This window comes from Peromyscus leucopus, chromosome 6 (assembly GCF_004664715.2).
Source record: "Peromyscus leucopus breed LL Stock chromosome 6, UCI_PerLeu_2.1, whole genome shotgun sequence".
In the NCBI taxonomy this organism is placed as follows: Eukaryota; Metazoa; Chordata; class Mammalia; order Rodentia; family Cricetidae; genus Peromyscus; species Peromyscus leucopus.
The window spans coordinates 102,768,180-102,793,659 of NC_051068.1; the positions used below are offsets into that span (position 1 = coordinate 102,768,180).

Here is a 25,480-nt window from a genome sequence, read left to right on the forward strand (position 1 = left end):
TCACAAGGCCGAGTCACCCAGGACCGCGGCCCCGGGCACCCACGCTCTGCCGCGCCGCCGCCGCCGCACGCGCGCGGACCCCGGCCCGGCCCTCCCGCGCCAGCGCCCCCTGCAGGCCAGGCCGGAGCTAGGCGACCACCGCCCCGCGCCGGCCACTAGGCTGCGCCGCCGCCGCCGCCGGCGGAGGGGAAGGCGCGGGCCTCGAGGCCGCCGCTACCTGCACGGAGCCTGCGCCCTGCAGGGCTGGAGGACGGGGCGAAGCTGCAGCCGGGAGGGAGGTCCGGAGCCCTGGGCCGCGCTGTCCCAGCCCACCCACGGACCCTTCCTCGACGAAGAAGGAAGACAAGAGAGCCTGGCTTTTAGATTTGCTGTTTATTCTTGCAACATCCCCCCCACACACACACACACTCCCCAATCCCAAATGAAACAGCTCGATCTAGCCTAATGTTTATTGGCCATGTGGAATTCCCAGGCAGAGAGAAAACATTTTTCTACGACAGAGTAAAATGGTAGTGTTCAAAACTTTAACCAGTGGCTTTCAATAGCTAGGGGAAGAGGAAGGCAAAAGCCAAGTATAAGGAAAGACAAACTTTACTCGTCGTTCCCGCGCCCCCCACACACACACACCCCGGGTTGGCTCCGCCCATTAGTGTTTGGAAAAGCTGGAGCATCCAGAAGTCGGAGGTCAGCGTGCTTTGACCAAGTCGGTGAAATGTTTGCATGAGTCTACCAGGTCCACCCAGCGTGCTGACTGGCAGGCAGGAGTGCATTATCCAAGTCGTTTTGGCTTCTTGGTCCCAAGCAGGCCACCATCACACTGCAGTGGGAGCGCAACTGCTCAGAAACGTTTGGATTCTGAATGAGATCTCTCGTAAGATGACATTTCTGGAGCGGCGGTGGAATCCTTTTTACCGGAAGGTTATGCAAACGTTAAAGCTTCGTAGTTCTAGAACGACACAAAGCCTTCTGTTAGTCGTTTCCATGAATGGATGACGGGTGCTCTATGGCACCATACCACAAATAAATAGACTTTTAGTAGATGGAATCACACCTTGGGGTTCTGAGATTTCCAACTACATGATGCTCTATATTCATGTATTTCGTGGTGACTTTCAGTTTCTTCACAGAAACCCAATCCTCAAGAGCTAGAGACCACACCCCCACTTCATCAAGGAAGTCCCACAGTTCAAGCCCCCCACTCACCAGGAGTCTTTCAATTTGGAATAAGGCTGAGGCTATGTGATTAAGGGAATGATGGGCAATTGCCTTTCTATCTCTGGAGTGTGTTCTTGATATAAGCTCATTTTAATCACATAAATGAATAGGAAATGAAGAGTGATGCTGTCTCTTCCTCAAAGACGGACACACTACATTTTCATAGATCTCCATAAATCATATTTATGACTTACTTTTGTTTGTGGCTTGTGTCAGGTCCCAAAGGGAACTCCAATTCCCTAAACTCCAAACATCCACAAATGAGCTCAGCCAGGACACAGGAGGACCTCTGGCAGTTCGATAAAAGCCACTATGGCTCTGGAAGTTGTGGAACTGGTTCTCCTCTATCAAAAATATTTCCCTTCACTCTGGCAGAAGGGATATGGCTACCTGGGTGCCTCTTAGCATATCGAAACCCGCATCGGCCTCCAGCCTCCCTCAGTACCATAGGTACCTATTACTCATTCAAAGTTCATGCGATCTCCTTATAATCCTGCTATTCTTGCTATGTTCTCAATATCTCTCTCGTATCTCTCCCCCTCTCTCTCCTCTCTCTCTCCTCTATTCCCATATCTACAATAAAAACATTCACCTTAATTATACCATGGAGTGGTCATGTTATCAGTTTACATAGGTTGTTGGGGGAGGGATTGTTGTTTATTTGTTTTGTTTTTGAGACAAAGTTTCCCTATGTAGCCCCAGGCTGGCTGTGGATCCGCCTGCCTCAGGACCACTGTTCACAGCTTTCCCTAGTCTGTAGCCCCAGGTATTCATTCACTCACCGTGGTACTCTCCTAGCAGTATATGACACATTCAGGACTTGCTGAACCAAATAGTGTGTATTAGTGACCCTTGGGCATATCAAGGATTTTGAGCGTGAGGAATTAAAGAAATGATTGATGTAGGAAGAATTCTCCAACCTTCCCCTGAAGCAGATTAGAAAGACTGCATCTGCATGTACCTTTGGGAGAGTAGCATCCTCAGCCATGAAGAAAGGAATTCTTGGACGCTTTGAAGGAACCATAGTCTCATGTTTTCCCATGGCCTTTTGTTTGTCCTCAAACCCAGCTTTAAACACATTTAACCCTTTCTTCAAATTTCCAATTCTTTATGAAAGCCTCAGTGTTATGTAAAATTTTTTTAAAGTTTTTATTCTTTGGTCTTTTGGTATAGGGACCCCAGGTAGGAGCTTAATAGAGTTCCCTAAACTCTTGAGAGGAAAAAAAATCATGAACCTGTAATTAGCGGAGCCAGAGAGAAAGCCTGTTTCCCTTTAGGACGACATCCAATTCACTGCGAGCAATCCTGGGTTAGTTTACATTGCTCCTCAGAAAGCTGCACTAATTATGATGTCCTAAAGTTTGAGGACCTCAGTTGGATCCCCGAATGGATATGAGAGAGAGAGAGAGAGAGAGAGAGAGAGAGAGAGAGAGAGAGACACTCTAGCAAGGGAAGCAGATAGCCTAACTGCAGATCTTTACCTCTCCTCTCCTCTCACCCAATCCACTCACCCCCATCTCACGCCCTAACTCTGTAGCAGACCCCTGTTGCGGCCTCCGCTTTCTCACTGCCCCCATCTCCAGCAGATCAAGCAGATCATCTCTTACCTTCCTCTGCACACATCCTGTTACCCCAGCCCCCAACTCCAAGCAGACATTCCTTGGGAACCTGCCAGTCAAGTCTGCCAGAGAGGCAAGTAGGCCAGGGAATCAGGTAGGCAAGCTTCAGACCTTTGCTCTTCCTCCTCCCCTCCAAACCCAGTCCCCTGGTCTCATGGTCAGGTAGCAGACTCCCTGTGTGGCTGCTCTCTCAGTTTGCTCACTCTTACCCCATTCCCAGGGGACTAAGTAAATCCTGGTGGAAAACCCTCCCGTGGATCGCCTTAGCCACCCACTAAGCCCATTTCCATTCCTAGATGTTGGTTCCTTATAACATACATTTAACCCAGAACCCCTAGTGGCCACACCTAGAAGAATCCCAAAAGAATTCCCCAATAGGCAATACACAGCCACCAAATCCCCCTACGAACCAGAGGGCAACAGAAACCAAGGAACAAAACACCCAACCATTAAAGACAAGACCAGCACCTAGGATTACAATCATCCCAAACGCAGATGCCTAGATGCCAGTGTAAAAACCCAATCAATAACAGACAGAACAGTATGTCTCCACTAGAGCCCAGCAACCCTGCCACAGCAGGCCCCAAGAATTGCAACGGGTAGCTGAAGCACAAGAAAAAGACCTTAAGCCGGGCGGTGGTGGCGCACGCCTTTAATCCCAGCACTCGGGAGGCAGAGGCAGGTGGCTCTCTGTGAGTTCCAGGCCAGCCTGGTCTACAGAGCAAGATCCAGGAAAGGCACAAAGCTACACAGAGAAACCCTGTCTTGAAAAACCAAAAAAAAAAAAGAAAAGAAAAAGAAAGAAAAAAGATATGGAAAGACCAAACCTTGCTGGGCGGTGGTGGCACACGCCTGTAATCCCAGCACTCGGAAGGCAGAGGCAGGTGGATCTCTGTGAGTTCGAGGCCAGACTGGGCTACAGAGCTAGTCCAGGACAGGCTTCAAAGCTACAGAGAAACCCTGTCTCAAAAAACCAAAAAAAGACCAAACCTAAAAATAACTGGAATAGAGGAATGTAGCCGGAAGTTTTCTCTGGCCCTGCCCACCCCCCACCCCCGAGGTCCCTTAGCCACTTATAAAATAATCATTCAGAGGCTTAATATTAATTACCAATTGCATGGCCTATGGTAGGCTTCTTGCTAGCTAGCTCTTGTAACTTAACCCATTTCTATTAATCTATAAGTTGTCACGTGCCTGTGGCTTCCAGGTACTTCTACATCTTGCATCTTCTGGCAGCAAGCAGATGGCGACTCCTTTCTCCTTTTTTTGTTTGCCACTTGCTCTTCCTCAGGGGCGATGCCGCCCTGACTGTGCTCGGCTTGCTCCACTGCCTCCTTCTCCCTCTCCCCCTGCCTTTTGCAGGCCTGTTCCTCCTCCTGTGCCATTTCAGTTGCAATTTTCTCCATGTCCACTTCCACCTTCAGACCACATAAGCTTTTAAGTTCTTTGTTAAAGGAATCTGTGCTTTCCAGGAACTTCCTCTTCTTCTCCTGGTGTTGTTCCTCTAGCTGAAGAAGTTCGGCTTCTAGTTTTCGCTGATGAGCCACTAAAAACTGGACATGTTGTGTGAGGACCTGCATTTTATCCTTTGTGAGAACCCACTGCCCATCAGATACCACACTCTTGCTGAAGATCTCACTGATGAGGCTGCGGTTTCTCGGGAAACAGGCGGTGGTTGTATGTTCCATTGAAAAGTCATCATCATCATGAGTACAGGATGGAGTAGACATCTTAAGTTGTCCTTTGATCTGACCCAGAGCAAATCTACCTTGCAGGCACAGAAGAAGAAGAAGAAACCCAGGTCAAAGACACAGAAAATATTTTCAACAAAATCATAGAAGAAAATTTCCCTAACCTAAGCATACAGAACACCAAATAGATTGGACAGGAAAAAAAAAAAGTCTTTGGCACATAATAAGCAAAATGCTAAGCATACAGAACAAAGAAAGACTATTAAAAGCTGCAAGGGAAAAAACTACTAGAATAACATCTGACTTCTTAATGGAGACTCTAAAAGTCAGACCGAAGCCGGGCGGTGGCGCACGCTAATCAGCACTCGGAGCAGAGCCAGGCGGATCTCTGTGAGTCAAGGCAGCCTGGCTACCATGAGTCCAGAAAGCGCAAAGCTACACAGAGAAACCTGTCTCGAAAAAAAAAAAAAAAAAAAAAAAAAAAAAGTCAGACCGGGCTCGACAGATGTGCTACAGATGTGCTCCAGTCTCTAAGAGAGCACAGATGCCAGCTCAGAAAACTATACCCAGCAAAACTTTCAATCACAAAGATGAATAAAATAGGACATTCCTTGATGAAACCAAATTTGAGCAATATCTATCTACAGAAGGTGCCAGGGAAAAACTCCAATCTAAAGATATTAAACACACCTAGGAAAATACAACAAATAGCCGGGGGTGGGGGGTGGGGGTGACACACGCCTTTAATCCCAGCACTCGGGAGGAAGAGCCAGGTGGATCTCTGTGAGTTCGAGGCCAGCCTGGGCTACCAATTGAGTTCCAGAAAAGGCACAAAGCTACACAGAGAAACCCTGTCTCGAAAAACCAAAAAAAAAAAAAAAAAAAAAAAAAAAAAAAAAAAAAAAAGAAAAAGAAAAAGAAAAGAAAATACAACAAATAAGTAAATAATCCAAGACCAGCAAATCAAAAGAAGGGAAACACACACATACAAATGCAACACACACACAACACACACACACACACACACACACATACATACATACATACATACATACACACCACCACAACAACAAAATAACAAGAATCAACAAACATTGCTCATTGATATCTTTCAACATGGATAGCCTAACTCCTCAATAAAATGACATAGACTAACAGAATGGAAGCAGAAACATGATCCATCCTTCTGCTGCATTCAAGAAACATACCTTAAACATTAAGAATCAACATCACCTCAGAATAAAAAGGATAAAAAGATAATTCAAGCAAATGGACCTAAGAAGCAAGCTTGCGTAGCCATTTTAATATCTGACAAAATAGTTTTAAACCAATACTAATCAGAAGAGACAGGAAAGGACACTACATACTCAAAGGAAAAATCCACCAAGAGGACACTGCAATTCTTAACATCTATGCAGCAAACACAAGGGCACCCAAGTTCATAAAAGAAACACTACTACAGCTTAAATAACATATGGCCCTCACACAGTGATACTGGGAGATTTCAATATCCCACTGTTAGAAACAGACAGGTCATCCAGACAAAAACTAACCAGGGAAATGCTGGCTCTCACTGACATTAGAAACCAAATGGACCTAACAGATATTTACAGAACATTTTACCCAAACACAAAGAATGTACCTTCTTCTCATCACCCCATAAAACTTTCTCCAAAAGTGAGCACATACTCCAAAACAAAACAAGTCTTAACAAATACAAGAACACTGAAACAGCACCCCGTATCCTGTCTGATCACCAGGGATAAAAGCTGAATATCAACAACAACAGACATGACAGAAATCTTACAAACTCATGGAGACTCAGCAACTCTCTACTGGATGAAAAAAATGTATCAAGAAAGAAATGAAAGACTCTAGAATTGAATGAAGATGAACACAACACACCCAAACTCATAGGGCACCATGGTGGTAGTTCTAAGAGGCAAGTTCATAGCACTAAATGCCTACATTTAAAAAAAAGACAGAGAGATCTCATATTAGTAACTTAACAGCATAGTTGAAAGCTCTAGAACAAAAAGAAGAAATAACACCCCAAAGGAGCAGATGGCAAAAATAATCAAACTCAGGGCTGAAATCAATAAAATAGAAGCAAACAACAACAACACAAGGAATCAATAAAACAAAGAGCTGATTCTTTGAGAAAAATCAATAAGGTTGGCAATCCCTTGCCCAAATTAACTAAAAAGGTAAAAAGAGAAGATGCAAGTTATCAAAAGTAGAGATGAAACGGGGACATAACAACAGACACTGAGGACATCCAAAGAATTATAAGAGCGTACTTTAAAAACCTAGTCTCCATCAAATTTGAAAATCTAAAAGAAATGGATAATTTTCTTGATACATACCACCTACCAATGTTAAATCAAGACCAGACAAATGGTTTAAACAGACCTATAACCCCTACTGAAAAAGAAGCACTCATTAAAAGTCACCCAACCCCCCAAAAAAACAAAAAACAAAAAAAAACAAAAAAAAAAAACAAAAACAAAAACAAAAAAAAAACACCCAGGGCCATGGCCAGATATTTTTATCACAGAATTCTACCAGACTTCCAAAGAAGAGTTAATGCTAATACTCCCAAAATTATTCCACAAAATAGAAACAGAAATTACACTGCCCGATTCATTTTACAAGGTCGAAAATACCCTGATATCAAACCATATAAAGACTCAACAAAGAAAGAGAATTGCAGACCAATTTCCCTTATGAACAGAGATACAAAAACTCTCAATAAAATATTTGCAAACTGAATCCAAGAATACATCAAAAAGATCATCCACCATGATCAAGTAGGCTTCATCCCAGAGTAGTAGGGATGGCTCAGCATATGTAAATTGATAAATGTAATCCACCATTTAAACAAACTGAAAGGAAAAAAAAAAAAGGTCATTTCATTAGATACAGAAAAGGCCTTTGACAAAATCCAACATCCTTCATGATAAAAGTTCTGAAGAGATTAGGGATACAAGGAACATACCTCAACATAATAAAGGCAGATTACAGCAAGCCCATAGCCAACATCAACTTAAATGGAGAGAAACTCAAAGCAATTCCACCAAAATCAGGAACAAGACAAGGATGTCCATACCTATTCAATATAGTGCTTGAAGTCTTAGCTAGAGCAAGCAGACAACTGGTAGCGATCAAGGGGATGCAAATTGGAAAAGAATAAGCCAAAGTATTGATATTTGCATATGATATGATAGTATACATAAATTACCCTAAAATTTCTACCCAGAAACTCTTTCAGCTGACAAACACTTTCAGCAAAGTAGCTGGATACAAAAATTAACTCACAATAATCAGCAGCCTTCCTATAGACAATTGACAAATGGACTGAGAAAGAAATCAGAGAAACAACACTTCTCATAATAGTCTCAAATATTATAAGGTATTTTGGAGTAACTCTAACCAAGCAAGTGAAAGACTTGTATGATTAAAAACTTTAAGACACTAAAGAAAGAAATTGAAGAAGATATCAAAATGATCGAAAGATCTCCTATGTTCATGGGTTGGTAGGATTAACAGTAAAAAATGACAATCTTACCAAAAGCAATCTACAGATTCAATGCAATCCCTGTCAAAATTCCAACACAGTTCTTCAGACATTAAAGGAGAATTTTCTGCTTCAAATGGAAATATAAAAAAATACAGGATAGCTAACGGTGCTGGATAGTTTGGTGTCAACTTGACACAAGCTAAAATCATCTGAGAGGAGGAAACATCAGTTAAGGAAATGCCTTCCTAAGACAGAGCTGCAGGCAAGCCTGTAAGGCATTTTCTTAATTAATGGTTGAAGGGGGAGGGCCCAGGCCATTGGAGGCAGTGCCATCCCTGGGCTGGTGATCATTAGTTCTGTAAGAAAGCAGGTTTAGCAAGCCATGGGGAGCAAGCCACTAAGCAGTACCCCTCCATGACCTCTACATCAGCTCCTACATCTAGGGTCCTGCCCTGCTTGAGTTCCTGTCCTGACTTCCTTCACTGATGAACAGTGATATGAAAGTGAGCCAAAGAAACCCTTTCCTGCCCAAGTTGCTTTGGTCATGCTATTTTATCACAGCTATAGTAATCCAAACTAAGACACTAACACAATCCTAAACAATAGAAGAACTGCTGTAGGTATCATCATCCCCAACCTCAAATTGTACTACACAGACCTATGGTAATAAAAACAGCATGTATTGGCACAAAACAAGACACATTGATAAGTGGAATTGTAGTGAAGGCCCAGACATAAATCCAAATACCTATGGACACTTGATTTTTGAAAATGAAGCCAAAAATACACACTGGAAAAAAAAAGACAGCATCTTCAATGAAGGGTGCTGGTCCAGCTGAATGACTTCATGTAGAAGAATCCAAATAGATCCATTCATATCACCTGTGGTGCACCAGCTGTCACTTTTACGACCCAGGATACTCTTGAGTAGGGTGAAGTGAGAAATATTAGCTAGAAAGAGTTACCTAAGGGCTGGAGAGATGGCTTAGTGGTTAAGAGCACTGGCTACTCTTCCGGAGGCCCCTGGTTCAATTCCCAGCACCCGCATGGCAGCTCACAACTGTCTGTAACTCCAGTTTTTGAGACCCAACACCCATGACAAAACACCAATGCATGTGAAATAAAAATAAATAATTAAAAAAAAAAGTTACCTAGACGATGAGAGGAAAGACAAAAACACAGGGTAGTCTCAGCAGGGCCTGGATCCTAATCCATCAGCCCAGAACTTTATTCCAAAGGGCTTTTTATGACAATGCCAAGGGGAGGAGCAAAGGACCTCCTGCTTGCTAGGTACAGCCAAGTGTAGATCCTTCCAAACACCTGGTACTCAGGCCCGTGGTTCAATCATCCTCTTTATGCAGCCCTGCTGGATACAGCCACCAGGAAACCCAAATCGACCCCAACAATCACCCTGTACAAAATTTAACTGCAAATGGATCAAAGAGCTCAACACAAAACCAGATACACTGAACCTGATAAAAGAGAAAGTAGGGAATGGTGTTGAACTCAATGGCACAGGAAAAGGCTTTCTGAAGAGAACCCTATTAACATAGGCACTAAGATCAACAATTAATAAACAGGACTTCAAGAAACTAAAAAGCTTTTGCATGGCAAAGGAAACTGTCATTTGGACAGAGTGGCAGCCTGCAGAATGGGAAAGCTTTTTACCAACTGCATATTCAATACAGGACTAAAATACAAAATATATAAAGAATTCAAAAAAGCTAAATATCCAGAAAAAAAAAAAAAAACCCTACCAACAACAAACACCCCAATTAGGAAAAAATGGGTTACAGATCTAAACAGAATTCTCAGGAGAAAACTCAAATGGCTGCAAAACACTTAAAGAAATGTTCAATATCCGTAGTCATCAAGGAATTGCAAAACTATTTTGAGATTTCACTTTACACCCATCAGAATGGGTAAGATCAATAAAACAAGTGACAACTCATGTGAACACTCATCCGTTGCTACTGGAACTGCAAACTTATACAGCCATTCTGGAAATCAGTGTGGTGGCTCCTTAGGAAGATGGGACTCAATCTGCCTCAAGATCCAACTATACTACTCTTGGGCGCATACCTAAAGGATGCTTCATCCTACTACAGAGATACTTGCTCAACTATTGTGGAATAATCTTTTTTTACACTATGAAGATGTGTCTTTGCCAAGGTGCCTTCTGATTGGTTTAATAAAGAGCTGAATGGCTAATAACTAGGCAGGAAGAGGTTAGGCAGGGCTTCTGGGCAGAGAGAGAGATGAATCTAGGCATGGGGGAGAGATGCTAGAAGACATGGAGAGAAAACAAGACATGCAAGATGGAAGAGAGGTAAAAAGCCACGAGGTAAAATGTAGCTTAATAAATGGGTTAATTCAAGTAATAAGAGTTAGTAGGACAGGCCTAAGCTATAGGCTGAACTTTCGTAATTAATCTTAAGTCTCCTTGTCATTTTTTGTAAGCTGGTGGCCCAAAGAAAACTCTGCCTACACTCAACCATATTCATTGCTGCTCTTATTCATAGTAGCCAGAAGTTGGAAACAACCTAGATGTTTCTCAATGGATGAAATGATAAAGATATTTGTAGGTAAATGGATAGAACTAGGGAAAAAAAATCATCTCAAATGAGATACTCCAGACCCAGAAAGACAAATATGGTATATATTTGCTTTTATGTGGATATTAGTTGTTAAGTCAATGATAACCAAGCTACCATACATAGAACCACAGAAGTTAGGTAGAATAAGGAACTGGTGGAGGTTCAGATAGATCTCCCTAGGAAAGGGAAATATAATAGTTTGTAGCTGGAGAGTTTTCTCTCCTGGTCCCGCCAAGCCACGGCAGTCCGACAGCCCACGTATAAAATGAACACACAGACGCTTATATTATTTAAACTGCTTGGCCATTAGCTCAGGCCTATCACTGTCTAGCTCTTACTCTTTTTTTTTTTTTTTTTTTTGGTTTTTTTCGAGACAGGGTTTCTCTGTGTAGCTTTGCGCCTTTCCTGGGACTCACTTGGTAGCCCAGGCTGGCCTCGAACTCACAGAGATCCGCCTGGTTCTGCCTCCCGAGTGCTGGGATTAAAGGCGTGCGCCACCACCGCCCGGCTAGCTCTTACTCTTATATTCAACCCATTTCTATTAATCTATACTTCGCCACGTGGCTTGTGGCTTACTGGTACCTTACATCTTCCTTGTCCTGGCGGCGGCTGCAGTCCTCTCCTTCCCTTCCTGTTCCTTTAATTCTCCTCTCTGTTAGTCCCGCCTATACTTCCTGTCTGGCTACTGGCCAATCACTGTTTTATTTATTAACATATCTGACATACAGAACATCCCACAGCAATAGTTATGGACTGATGCGGAGCTGGAACTTGTAGCAAGTCTTTTTCTGTCCTGCCAATCAGCTCCCAAATCATGACTTATTATGAAAGCCTGGCTGATAGCTTAGGCTTGTTTTTAGTTAGCTTTTATAACTTAAATTAACCCATATCTTTTAATCTACATTCTTTTATGTGGCTCTGTCACCTTTACTTTGTATTGCCCATGCTGCTTGCTCTGCATCCCTTTAGTGTATCCCTTCTTCTTCTTCCCAGCATCCTCTCTGCCCTGGAAATCCTGCCTAGCCATTGGCCATTCAGCTTTTTATAAAACCAATCCAAGTGACACATCTACACAGTGTATAGACAGATTATTTCACAACAGGAACTGGAGGATCAAGTGGGGAAGGGGATGGGAGAGGGGCATGAGGGAGGGAATACAGGGAGAGGCAGCTAAATTAAGGGCCATTTGGAGGGTAATACAAAAACCTAACACAGCAGACACTTCCTAAAATGTATACAAGCAATCTAAATAAAATCACCACATAATGTGGGCGACAGAGTCCCAACTGACCATCTCTTGTCACCAAACAAAGCTTCCAGTACTGGGATTGGGTTACATCTAATTGAGTTTTTGGCCAAAAGGGTCTTGTGGGGACTCCCAAACCATCCAGGCTATTGCCAAGAATAGAGGTGGCTCTCCAGAAACTGACGGCAAGGTTCCATTGCTGGAGACACACTCCACACATTGCACAACTCACTGAACACAGAGAAGTCGAGCTGGTGCCTGCACAGAGCCTTCACCCCATGTGCCAGTGTCTTTGCTACAGAGAGCACTCTGTATACTGCCTGCCTTAGGAGAGCCGTCAACACCAACCCCGCTACAGAACCTTGGCTCTACAGTAGTTTCCTGTCTGCAAGATTTGATAAGGCAATGGTTTCACAAGGCTTGTGGGAATAACCAACCAATATATGATTTGACTTAAGACTCACTTTACGAGATGAACCCATACTGCTTTGATGACCAAGAACCTAAAACTAGATAGCCCATGGACCTAGGGTAAAATCAAATAACTACTGTTCTCCTAAAAGAATGTAGCAATAAAATGACATTCTGCTACACTCATAGATCAGGGCCTTGTTCAGTCATCATTAGAGAAGCTTCCTCCTGCACCAGATGGGAACAAATACAGAGACCCACAGCCAGACACGATGCAGAGAGTGAGAGACCTTGGAACACTCAGCCCTAAACTGGATATCTCCATTAAATCCTCCCCCCAACAACTCAGGGAACTCAGCAAAAGTGGATGGAGAAAGAGATTAAGAACCAGAGAGGATGGAGGACACCAAGGAAACAGGGCCCTCTTAATAAACAGGACTGAAGCACATATGAATTCACAGAGACTGCAGCAGCAAAATCAGGCCTGCACCGGTCTGTACCAGATGGGGTTCCTAGAGCTGAAAGAAATGGACACATGCCAGAAGCTATCTTCAATTGATAATGACTTGCAAATGAAAATTTAGTTTCCTCCAAGGGAAACAAGCTACCCTTAAGGGGAGGGAGGCTGCATGCCCAGCAGCAGATGGCCTACAGAAAGTGAACTCGAGGGCATCTTTGGAGTTTTCTTGTCTCATTATGTTTGTGACAGGGGTTTCCTCCCTTTTTTATTTTTAATTTTATCTTGTTTGTTTGTTTGTTTTCTCAAGGCAGGATCTCACTATGTCTCTTTGTAAGCTTTGGCTATCCTGGAACTCATTATGTAGACCAGGCTGGCTTCAATCTCAGAGATTTACCTGCCTCTGCCTCCCAAGAGCTGGAATTAAAGGTGCATGCCACCATGCCTGGCCTTATTTTTGATTTTTACTTTTATTTTATTTATATATATTTTTCTTTCTTTTTACCCCACAGGTACTTTGTATATATGTTATGGTTTTCAGTTTAGTTTTTATGGGATTTCTGAGTGTGCAAATAAGTGGGTCTCTGGCACATATCTGTTTCTTGTGCCCTTTTGTGAGTGCCAAAGTTACATTTTCAGTTTTAATTACTATGCCTTAGAGATCCAGGAAACAAAAATGCCTCTGATCTGCAAGCCCCTTGCCCAAGGACAGATAGTTCCTGAAACGCTGTAAGCTATTGTTTACGAAGATAACAAGCCACAGGTTTTCACTCCCCTAAACAAGTTTATTTGGCTCATCTGCACCAATGTGCTTGTGGGCCGGAGGTTCACAGGCAGGAAATACATCAGGATGTGTGCTTGCCCCTGATTGGACCTGATGAGAAATACTTAAGCCATTTTTTTTTTCCCCTGGGAAACCAGAAATGGACCTGGCCAGACCCCATCTACCTGGCCAGTATTTAATTAAAGCTTGCTTCAAATGTGGCTTTTTTTTTGTTTTGTTTTGTTTTTCGAGACAGGGTTTCTCTGTGTAGTTTTGGTGCCTGTCCTAGAACTCACTCTGTAGCCCAGGCTGGCCTTGAACTCACAGAGATCCGCCTGCCTCTGCCTCCCGAGTGCTGGGATTAAAGGCATGCGCCACCACCATGGACCAAATGTGGCTTTAAATTGTGGTAGTAGTCTCATTCTCAACCAGTGGGATTAACACTCTCCTTGGACTTTTTTCCTTCTGTTTGTTTTGTCCTATTCCAATGTGTTACCTTTTGTTTTACCTTATTTTATTTTATTATTATCATCCCTTAGAAGCTTGTTTTGTTTTCTAATGATAGAGAGAAAGGGGATAGATCCAGATGGGAGGGGTGTGGGTGATGGGTTCACAACATGCCCCCATGGCTGGGCGTGTTTGCACATGCCCGGCGGACCTGGACACTTCCACCTAGCCAGTTCCAGGTCAAATAGGCATTTCCGGGTCAAGGCGTCTTGTGTGACCAGAATCCATGACTTTGCATGGTTGTGTAAGAGCGTGCAATGCAACCATGTGATCTACGCGCATGCGTGAAGTTACGTCAACCTGTGCATGCCCAGCCTTTATAAGCCGGCACCATATTCCGGGCTGCTCTCCTCTTCTTCTTCTCCACACACGTGTCTTTTCCACAGGCCTGGGCACTCGTCTGTCCCTTTCATCTTAATAAAACTCTTGTTAGCGGATTCTGTCGTGTTTTGTGACATTTCCTCACAGGGCAAGAGCGCCGCAAAATAACTAACAGTGGGGAGGAACTGGGAGGAGTAAAGGGGGGGAACCGTAATCAGGATGTATTATATGAGGGGAAAAACATTTTCAAGAAAAGGAGAGAGAGAGAGAGCACTAGCCATGATGGTACATGTTTGTAATCTCAGCCCCAGGGGAACAGAGACAGGCAGATCCCTGGGGACCACTAGCCAGCCAGCTTAGCCTGCTTGTCACATTCGGGGTTGGTGAGAGGATCTGTCTAAAAGAAGGAAGAAGAGGCTGGTGAGGAAGAAAGAATAAAATCAACCAAAACAGTGACCAACATGCCTGTTTACAGATGCATGCCCACCCCCACACATATATGTACACACACATACACACACACACACACACATTTACTCAGTATTCCTTAGAGTGATGCATACATCTTACAGTGTCTGAAATACAAACTCTCCAAAACAACCCCAAATCTAGTGAGTCAGAAACTAGAGAAAGATGGAGCCGGACAAGCTCTGTGTGATTAAATCTTGGTTGTCCATCTGATTGTCTAAATCAGTCTAAATGTCTCTAAAGCATGTCCCTGATCTTGAGCACCAGGCCTGAGAGGTGGCTTGATCCATTCATGAATTCAGCATTTGAATAGACCAGTGCAACTGTGGAAGGCGGGGCCTATTTGGAGGAAATAGGTCCTCCAGGGTCTGCTCTTACAGGGTACATCTTGGCTCTGGTCATTGTGAAGGGGCCCCAAAATAGCTTGACCACACAGCAGCCATGACAGGCTTAGGGGCCTAGACACAGTTTCTGCGACAGGCTTACTGGTGGGCAACACCCAGATCCAGGAAAAGCCTCAAACTTATACCACCCAGGGATCCACCCAGGGATGAGGAAATACCTAACATTCCAACCATTAGGTGGCCAGATGTTCTTGAGTCTAGTACACACTATTTTTTTTTTTTTTTTTTTTTTAACAGATACCCTTAGACAATTGTCAGCCAGTCAGGGTCCGGAACCCTGGAAATCCCCTCACCCCAACCTCTGCTATGATAAAAATTCCACCCTGCCTGGGCTCAGGGCTCTCTGCTCTCACCGCTGCGTGGGACAGACAGAGGGACCTAGCCTCAGAGCTTGAATAAAGGCTCTTTGCTTTTACATATGGGATTCGGTCTCCGTGGTGGTCTTTTGGGGGTCTCCGCCATCTGGGCATAACAGTCATTTGCTATTGTTATTTCTCCCTGCTTCTTGGCTGCTATGAGGTGAACAGTGTTCCTCTGACATTCCCTTCTGTGATGTTCCTGCCTTACCACAGGCCTGAAAACAGTGGCCAGTCATGAACTGAAGCATCGTCTGAAAACCTGAGGCAAAATGAATTTTGCTTGAGTGTTCCTATTCCTACTCCCCTCCCTTTTTTTTGTCCAAGTGATGAAAAGTCTACACACTCTCTCTAACACTCCTATTTTGAGAACTACTGCTTTTGAATATCAAAGTTAAGTTAAAATGCCCTGTTCATTTGTACTTGGTAAGAGGCTTCACGTCCCGTTTCTAGGACATCTTTCCAACCTTCTGCTGACCCTTAAGAGGAATATTTGGTGTTGAAGTAGCATGAAACCCAAATTTGCCAGCGCCTACGGCAATCTTAACTGTTTGATGTGCAGGGCTGTTGTTGTAGATGTTATAGCCCAGTCTGTGCTGAGAGGAAAAAGTGTCACTGTCTGGTTTTAGCATATAAGGTAAAGGAGGCACAGTTCTGTCACCCTCAGTAGCCTGAGCAGTACCTAGAGTTTCAGGGACCTCGACTCAGGCCAAAACAATTTGTAGCTTTAACAATTTCAGGACCAGCCAGATTATGAAGTGGAGTTAGAGGTTTTATTAAAGGTATTTTAATACAGGCTTAAGCAAAAAGGTGAAGAGAAACAGATGTGCTCAGAGAAAAGTCAGATATACCCAAGTGTGAACACGGCTCATTGTTCTCATGAGGTTTGTTTGTTTGTTTGTTGAGACAGGGTCTTCCTGTGTGTCCCTGGCCTCTCTCTGTAGACCAGGCTGGTCTTGAACTCACAGAGATCTGCCTGCCTTATCCTCCTGATTGCTGGGAACAGTGCACTACTGTCATGCCTGGCTCAAGGTCTTATGCATTCAGACTTAAGCTGGATCATTGCTATTTCAATGTTCAACATCTTTTTGTGAATGGAATACCAGCTCTGTGCCACCAGCCTTCACAGTACATGTTGTTAACTGTGCTGGAGTTGGTGCTTCTTAGCTGATGAGAGGCTTCAATTAGACTTCCACATGAGGGGTTCCTCTCTCTTCTCATGTCCAAATAATTTTCCTGTCTTCCTGTGACTCACCATGATTAAATTAGCCCCTGCCACATACTCAGAAGGGAAATTTGGCCACGCAGTCACACTAAACAAAAGTCCTGCACTTACAAGGACATGCCCTCTAATTCTCACCCAGATTCTTTGGTTATTGTTGTTGGCATGGTGTCAGTTCTCTAGTTCCATCCCACACCATGTTAGATATCAAGAGGCATAAGGCAGAGAAAGGAAATGGGGTCGATGTGGCGGTGCGCATGCCCAGAGCAACAGTCACTACAAGGAGTCAGTGTAAGGACAGGACAGACAAGAGAACCAGGCAAATGGAAGGATTAAAAATGCACAGTTGTCTGATGCAATAAACTGAAGTTGAGCAACCTCATGTATTCCACCCGGAATAGGAGAGACAGCCCACAAGTCTGTGCCACTGGGGAGTTTAGAGCCCAGAATTCTGAAGGGAATAAAACAAAGAATTTATTAAATACACCTGAGTCTCCACCCGAGTACTTTTTAGGAAGGCACCATAGGTCAAGACCAAAACAAATATTCATAGTTTTGACCCTCAATTACAAAGAATTAAAGAATACTGTGCACACTCTTTGAGAAGATGGGAAGCATTTGCAGCCCATTTCTAGAATCATATAAATGTGTTTGCATACAGACAGGTTAGATGTCAAAAGCCCTGTCATCCTCCTGTCCCCGTGTTCAGGAAGAGTATATGCTCACAAGGCATATGCACATCATCGGGCAGAAAGGGGAGCCAGAACTTTGACACTTCAGAACCAAGCTCACTCTTCCTTTTTTTTTTTTGCTTAGGAAGTGTATCAGTTACGGTTGCAATCCAATGACCCGAACTGATAAAAGATGATGAAGGGCTCATGGTTTCACATGGTTTCGGGGATTTCAGTCGCTCCTGTCAGGGAAAGTAACTTTATATGCAGTGGACTGTAGCAGGCTTTCTTTTGGGTCACCAACCAGCTCCCAAATCATGACATGGAGACTTGTTCTTAGTTATGAATGCTCAGCTTTAGCTTAGCTCTAGTTTTAATCTGTTTCTCTTTATCTACATTTTTTAAAAATCTCTTAATTGGAGCTTTTTACCTTTCTTTGATTCTGTTTATCTTACTTTCATGTTTCCTCCATGTCTGGCTGCCTGGCGTCTGCCATCTGGCCCCCCTGGTGTCTCCCTCTATTTCTCCCTCGTTCTCTCCTCTCTTCTTCCTCGATCCTAGATTTCTCCTCCTCCTTATTCTTTCTGCCTGCCAGCCCCGCCTATCCCTCTCCTGCCTAGCTATTGGCTGTTGAATTTTTTATTAGACCAATCAGGTGCCTTAGTCAGGCAAGGTGAAACAGCAACCTATCTTTACATCATTAAATAAATGCAGCATAAACAAATGTAAGACATCTTTACATAATTAATATTCCACAACAGTGGACAAGGGAGCATAGAGGGTTAGAACAAGGAAAAGATATAACTTTCAAAGGCCAGCATAGAAACCTACTTCTCTCAATCAGGCACTGCCTCCTAAGGCCTCAAAAGAAGCTTGGCAAGCCAGAGACTGAACGTTCAAAACATGGGCCTGTGGCACATTTTAGTCTGAAGCCATAACAGGCAACCACAACAAAATACTGTAAGCCGGGTGGCTTAAACTATAGAAGCGTTTTTCCCTGTGGTCCCGGAGGTTGGAAGGTTGAGATCAGGATACCAGCACAGCTAGATTCCTGCTCAGTCTCTCCTCCTGACTCACACACAGGTGGCAACCTTGATGTGTCTTCAGATAGGGTGAAGATAAAACAAACGAGTGAGTAAGAGTCCTTGTGCCCCTGTAGTGCTCGGGATTCTCCAGAGGAACAGAACTGATAGAACGAATCTATGCAGGACTCACTAGATTGGCTTACAGGCTGTGACCCAGCTAGTCCAGCAATGGCTGTCTCTGTTGGCAAGTCCAAGAATCCAGTAGTTGGTCAGTCCATGAGACTGGATGGCTCAGCGGGTCTTCAGTGTTTGCAGGGATCAGGAGGAAGGAGGCTGTAATGCCAGTGAAGGAATGAACTTGCTGTCAAGAGTGAGGGCAAGCAGGCAGAGGCAAAGCTTCCTTCTTCCATGTCCTTTATGTAGACTGTCATGAGAAGGTGTGGCCCAGATTTAGGGTGGGTCTTCTTACCTCAAGTGATCCAATTAACTGAAATCCCTCACAGGTGTGCCCAGATACTTGGCTTTTTAGTTAATTCCAGATGTAGTCAAGTTGACAACCAAGAATAGCCATTATATACACCCCCTCCCTCCCTCCCTCCTTTTCTCCCCCCCTCCTTTTTTATTTCTCTGTGGTCCTGTCAAAAGCCCAGCTCAAGCAGTCCCAGCAGGTTAAGCCCAGCCATTCATCTCAACATGCCATTGGAGTTGTGTAACAGTGGAAAGTAGAGAGAGATCAGTCAATGTGGCACACAAGGAGAAGGAGCAGACGAAAGATCCCGCCATGAACTTTGGGCTTACACAGAGGAAGGATTGGGCCAAAGGCACCCGGACAGAATGCATAATTAAGCTGCCTCAGTCACAGAGAGATCTGGCTGACCATCATCTCAGTTCCGATTTCTCAAGGTGGCCCCAAGAAGCTGTGAATGCTGTCATCGGTGGAGAGGAACAAGTTGGTTCCTTAAGATGAATACTTCTGCTGGGGGGTGGGAGGCTCAGCTCTACCTCACATAGATTATCCTCATTGGGGTGATCTGTTATGTGAGGCTTATTGTTGCTTGGGGATAATTTCCAAGTCCTTGGCGAGGTGTTTATCTAACAATCCTGTTGTTTCTGGGATCCAAGGGGACAGCTGCTGTGGGATGTTCTGTATGGCCAATGTGTTACTCTGATTGGTCAATAAATAAAACACTGATTGGCCCATGGCTAGGCAGGATGTATAGGTGGGACTAACAGAGAGGAGAAAAGAGAACAGGAAGACAGAAAGAGACACTGCAGCACCACATGACAACACATGTGAAGATGCCGGTAAGCACGAGCCACGTGCAAGGTATAGATTTATAGAATGGATTAATTTAAGCTTAAGAACAGTTAGCAAGAAGCTGCCACGGCATACAGTTGTAAGCATATAAGTTCTGTGTTTACTTGGTTGGGTCTGAGCGGCTGTGGGACTGGCGGGTGACAAAGATTTGTCCTGACTGTGGGCCAAGCAGGAAAACTCTAGCTCCAGACAGCAGAAGTGAATGGCTCATGAGAAAAGGTGGGACACAAACACAGAGCCATAGTTAGGCCAGGACATGGCACCCTCCTTCAGTGTCCCCACATTGCCTAGGCTGGCGTCCCACTTGCCTTAGCCTTTTGAGTAGCCAGGAGTACTCTGGGTCACTACTTCACTCTGTGACCCCATGGAACCCTTACTACCCCCGCCAAGGCTCCAACCATCACCCAGTCACATGGCAGAAATGCGTGGGGTAGGATAGGGCTAGCTGTCCATATGCGAATGTTGGGAGGCCACAAATTGACTACAGAAAATGGCATTTTCACAGATGATGTGTTATTTTTTCCCCTTCAGATTTAGTAACTTCAAATGGCTTATCTGATTATAATATAGGGTTTTAATTGTGATTTTTACAAGTTCTGTTTTTATCAATTTCTTAAAACCATGTGTCTCATAACCACTTTCAAACTTCTTTTGGTATGTCAGTGACGTAGACATTAAGGTTGATATCTGTGAGACTTTCTTGTTGTTTGAGACAGTCTCACTGTGTAGTACTTGCTGGCCTAGAACTCACTATGTAGTCCAGGCTGGCCTCCAACTCCTGCCTCAGCTTTCTGAGTGCTGGGATTACTTGTAAAGCATATTTTAAAGATAAACTTGTATTGGGCCACAAAATTTTAAGAAGATACCCTAGGGCTGGCTGGCACTCTCCCAGAGCACACTTCTGGTCAGAAACCTGCCATGATACAGATCCCTTCAGACCCAAGGACAGCTGAGAGACCGAGGGTCATCCTCAGACCAGTCGGCTTTGGCTCCAAACATCCTTGTCTGTCTTCTCTGTAAAAACAGTCTCATTTTCCAGCCGTACCAAGACCTGAAAGGGCCTGGAATGCAGCAGACGTCTTACAATCATCATGTGTGCTTTCCAGTGCCACCTGCTGGGGACAGGCGAAACTGACATACGATTGCTCCAGAAAGAGACTAGATTAAATGGCCATTTAAAAGGAGGTTTGGGGGTCGGCAGTGGTGGCGAACGCCTTTAATCCTAGCACTTTGGAGGCAGAGGCAGGCGGATCTCTTTGAATTCAAGGACAATCTGGTCTACAGAGCAAGTTCCAGGACAACCAAGGCTACACAAGAAACCCTGTCTTGGAAAAAAGGGGGTGGGGGTGGGGGTGGGGCACATTTTTTTTGTATTATAAAGACTTTGGTTACATTTTTTATTTTTGCTCATGGAAAAGGTAAATTTGGGGCTGGAGAGTTGACTCTGTGGCTAAGAGTTCTGCTGCTCTTCCAGAGATTCAGGGCACCCACATGGTGGCTCACAACCATCTGTAACTCCAGCCCTAGGGGATCTGATACCCTCTGGATTGCATGTGGTACACAGACAGACATACATGCAGGTAAAACACACATATGCATAAAAAATAAATCTTAAAAAACACAACAAAATATCCCTTACTTATGGGAAAGAGTGGCAAGTTAAATATTTTTCTTCAAAAAAAAAAAAAAAAATCCCAGATTTAGCAACTCTCCCTCGAGGAGCACTCTCCTTCCTGGGGTTTTATCTTACTTTCTGTGATTTACCCATGCTCTTGGGTGTGCCTTGTCTGTCAAATGCCTCTCTCTCTCTGAATCCTCATATTTAAGTCTGTATTGAACTATCTTTATCATATCTCCCACCAAAATAATAAAATAAACTGGATTTCAAAAGTAATAAGCCAGATGTGGTAACTGCACATCCTATAATCTCAGAAGTGGAGGAAGAAAGATCTTGAGTTCAGGGCTTGCCCAGGCTACATGGTGAGACCCTATCTAAAAAACTTGGTTGGAGAGATGGTTTGGATCTTAAGAGCACTAGCTGCTCTTCGGGAGGATGCAGGTTCAGTTCCAGCACTCACATGGCTGCTCACAACTGTCTGTAACTTGAGATTAAGGAGCTTCCATATTCTCTTCTGCCCTCCAAGGACACTAGGCATTCACGTGGTTCACAGACAGACATGCAGACACAATGTCTAGACACATAAATTTGAATAACAGCAACAAAAAAGGAATTAAGAAATAACTGTTAAAAATACCCATTCAGTTAGAATATTACACTTTTGTGAAGTGCCCACAGAGATCAGAAGAAGGTGTCTGAATCCCCTGGAACTGCAGTTCTAGACTCTGTGAGCTGCCATGCAGGTGTTCGGGAATTGAACCCAGATCCTGTGGAAGAAGATGTGGTGCTATTAATCACCATACCACCTCTCTAGAATCTAGGCTGATTCTCTTATACCAATAAGTATGCTCATCCCAGACTGCTTCTGGGCCACTTATTGTTTATTGTCATGCTGGAAACCAGACCCAAGGCTTCATGCCAATGAAGGCAAGAGCTCTACCAACTGAGCTACATCCTAGTCCTTTGAGTATTTGTTTCTAAACAACTTCATGCTCATTTTTGTTTGGGTATGGGAAGGTTTGAGAAATGAAATGCACTGTTTTGTCCAGGCTGGCCTCAAATCCATGATGATCCCCCTGCCTCTGCCTTCTGAGTGCTGGGATTATCAGATTATCGGGGTAAGCCATCATACCAGGCCTTCATTAAAAGCTTTTTATTTGTGATTTGTTTTTATTTTGCAAAAAAGCTTTTTAAAAAAACTGACATATAATAATTGCAAATAATTTGTAGTGGGTATAGTGTGATAGTTTAATACTTGCCTATAATATGTGTTGATCCAATCCTCCTTAAAAGTTGACATGCAATAACTGTACATATTTTTGGGGGTACAATGTGATAGTTTGATACTTGCATATGATCTGCGTTGATCAAACCTATAGAAGGTTACTTTATTCTTATGTATGGGTTATTTCTTTATTTTTTTATTTTCATGTGTGTGTGGTATGCATGTGTGCATATGTGCATGCTTGCATTTGTGTGGGTGCTGGTTTATGTGTGCATGCATGTACCTGTGCAGGTCCTAGGTTGATGTCAGGGAATAGTGCTTGAGAGTTCTACTTTATTCACTGAGGCATCTTGCATACCTTGTTACCATATTGGGGGAGCATTTACTATGCTTGGGCATTATTTTATATACATTAACATATTTACATACAACGTAAACAATTAAAAATCATTCTACACATAAGAAAGCTGAAATTCGTCTGGGCAGTGGTAGTGCATGCTTTTAATCTGTGAGTTTGAGGCCAGCCTGGTCTATAGAGTGAGATCCAGGACAGGCACCAAAACTACACAGAGAAACACTGTCTCAAAAAACAAAACAAAACAAAAGCTGAAATTCAAATACGCTTTCCCAAGATCGATCATGCACTACTATCAAAAGGAGGCCCCCATGAAGAGAGAATAATTGCCCCCAAAGACTCCAGAGTCCAGCACTAATGTCCAGTCTTTAGCTGCTGCTGCTGCCCATTAATAGAATTCTCTCTACCAAGTCTTAGTTGGGCATGCAAAGTATGAGATTTCAAGTATGGAACTCTCTATTCCTTCCCTGTAATGGGTCTTTTTCTGTTCTGCCAGCCAGCTTCCAAATAATGACACAGAGACTTATTAATTATGAAAATCTGCCTATAGCTTAAGCTTGTTCCTAACTAGCTCTTATAACTTAAATGAACCCATTTATATTAACTATGTTCTATCATGTGGTGTTACCCCCTCTTCATCTTGCACCTCCTGTTTCCTCTCTGTATCTCTTGGTGTCTCCTGTGTCTCTAGATTCCTCCTCTTTCTTTCTTTTTGCCCGGAAGTCCACCTATCTCTCCTGCATAGTTATTGGCCAGTTAGCTTTTTATTACCTCAGTCACAGCAACACATCTTCACACAGTGTACAAACATCTCACAACAGTTCCCCAGCTCAGAACTGTTACCTAGAACAACAACATCAAAACAAAACATCGCCCAAAACAAAGCAAACACCCCATACACAGACAAAAAGAAGAATCAAAATCTACCTTATCAAACTTTGCCAAGATCATGGTGGTTAATATTTTGTTTCATTAAGAAAAGAACCAGAAAATGTTAACCTAGTTAGGTTATTAAATATACTTATTAACATATCTTAACTTTAAAATGGGCTTTTAAAATTAAATTGAGATTTCTTAGTTAAACAAATTCTAAAAATATTTAGAAAGGCCTTTTACACAGAGATCAACATTTGAGGCTCTCATATGCACCTACCCTCTTCCATTTAGAGATTTCCTTTTATTTGGTTTTGAGACAGGCCTGAAACTCATTATATAGACCAGGCTGACCTTGAACTCACAGAGATCCACCTGTCTCTGCCTCCTGAGGGGTGGGATTAAAGACATGTGCTACTACACTCACCTAAAAATTAGCTTTAAAAGCACATCAGAAACTCTTAAATTCTCATGCCTGGTGATCTGAAAATGTTTGTGGGCCTCCATTGCCATCTAGTGGACAGATGTACTCTGACTTGAGGGAGAGACATTTGATCTGAAATGGCAATTGATCTGAAAGGAACATGTGGAATATAAGAAACTAAATAGACAAAATAGTTTACATCAAGTAGTAATCATAATATTATAATATAATTATAATAATGGGGAACAATTCTAGGCATTTGATATAGAATCAAAAATAGTCAAAATTCTCTAATTCTGCTAGAATCCTCTAACTTACACTATGGCATGTAACACTGTGTGAACAATCTGGCCAAATCAATAGAGCTGTCTGTGAGGTGGTCTCACTCCAGAGGACGGGTAAGTCTGTGGTAATCCAGTTCCATTGATCTCCCTGGTCTTGCACCTAGAATTTCCAGCATTAAAAATCTACGCTGGTGAGAGTTTCCTTTTCTTCCCTCTCTTCCAGCCGAGCAGTATGCAGAAAGGCAAGACTGAGGGAAGCAGGGTGGCCTCAGTCTCTGTTGTCATAGAGATGCAGGAAGTCAAGAAGGTGGGGTGTAGTTGAAAGTTTCTCTGTGTCCCACAAATCTCTTCCACCCTCGGTCCCACAGCTGCTTGGTCCCAAGTAAACACACAGAGACTTAAATTAATTACAAATTGTATGGCCCATGGCTTCAGCTTCTTGCTAGCTAGCTCTTACATCTTAAATTAACCCATTCTTATAAATCTCTATGTTGCCACATGGCCGTGGTGTTACTGGTGTGCTGGCATCTTGTTGCTCCCTAGGCAATGGGCTCATTTCCCCTGACTCCACCCTTTGTGGTGTCTTCAGTTTGAATGTACTGCCTAACCTTATCCTGCCTTGCCATAGGCCAATGTAGCTTTATTTATTATCCAATGGGAGCCACATATATTCACAGCATACAGAAAGACATCCTCCAGCAGGGGTCAATGCTGTCATGACCTTGGTGGAGAACAAGAAGGCTCAGAGGGTAGTGATCACAGATGATGTAGATCCCACAAAGCTGGTGGGCTTCCGGCCTACCCAGTGTTGCAGGATAGGGAATCCTCCACTGTGTTATGAAGGGCGAAGGCCAGACTACGGTGCTATCCACACGAAGGTGTATTGTTGC

At 43.5% G+C, this 25,480-nt stretch overlaps 1 protein-coding gene across 1 annotated transcript; it reads right to left on the reverse strand.

Moving 5' to 3' along the window:
* Window positions 1-155: 155 nt before the first annotated feature.
* Window positions 156-6,275, reverse strand: LOC119088260 (SWI/SNF-related matrix-associated actin-dependent regulator of chromatin subfamily E member 1-like). The gene is made up of 3 exons (XM_037207309.1): window positions 6,168-6,275; window positions 4,029-4,598; window positions 156-321 (listed from the first exon to the last, which is right to left on the reverse strand). The coding sequence occupies exons 1-3, from the start codon at window positions 6,176-6,178 to the stop codon at window positions 156-158; spliced, it is 747 nt and encodes a 248-aa protein (XP_037063204.1). The 5' UTR covers window positions 6,179-6,275.
* Between the last annotated feature and the right edge of the window lie 19,205 nt (window positions 6,276-25,480).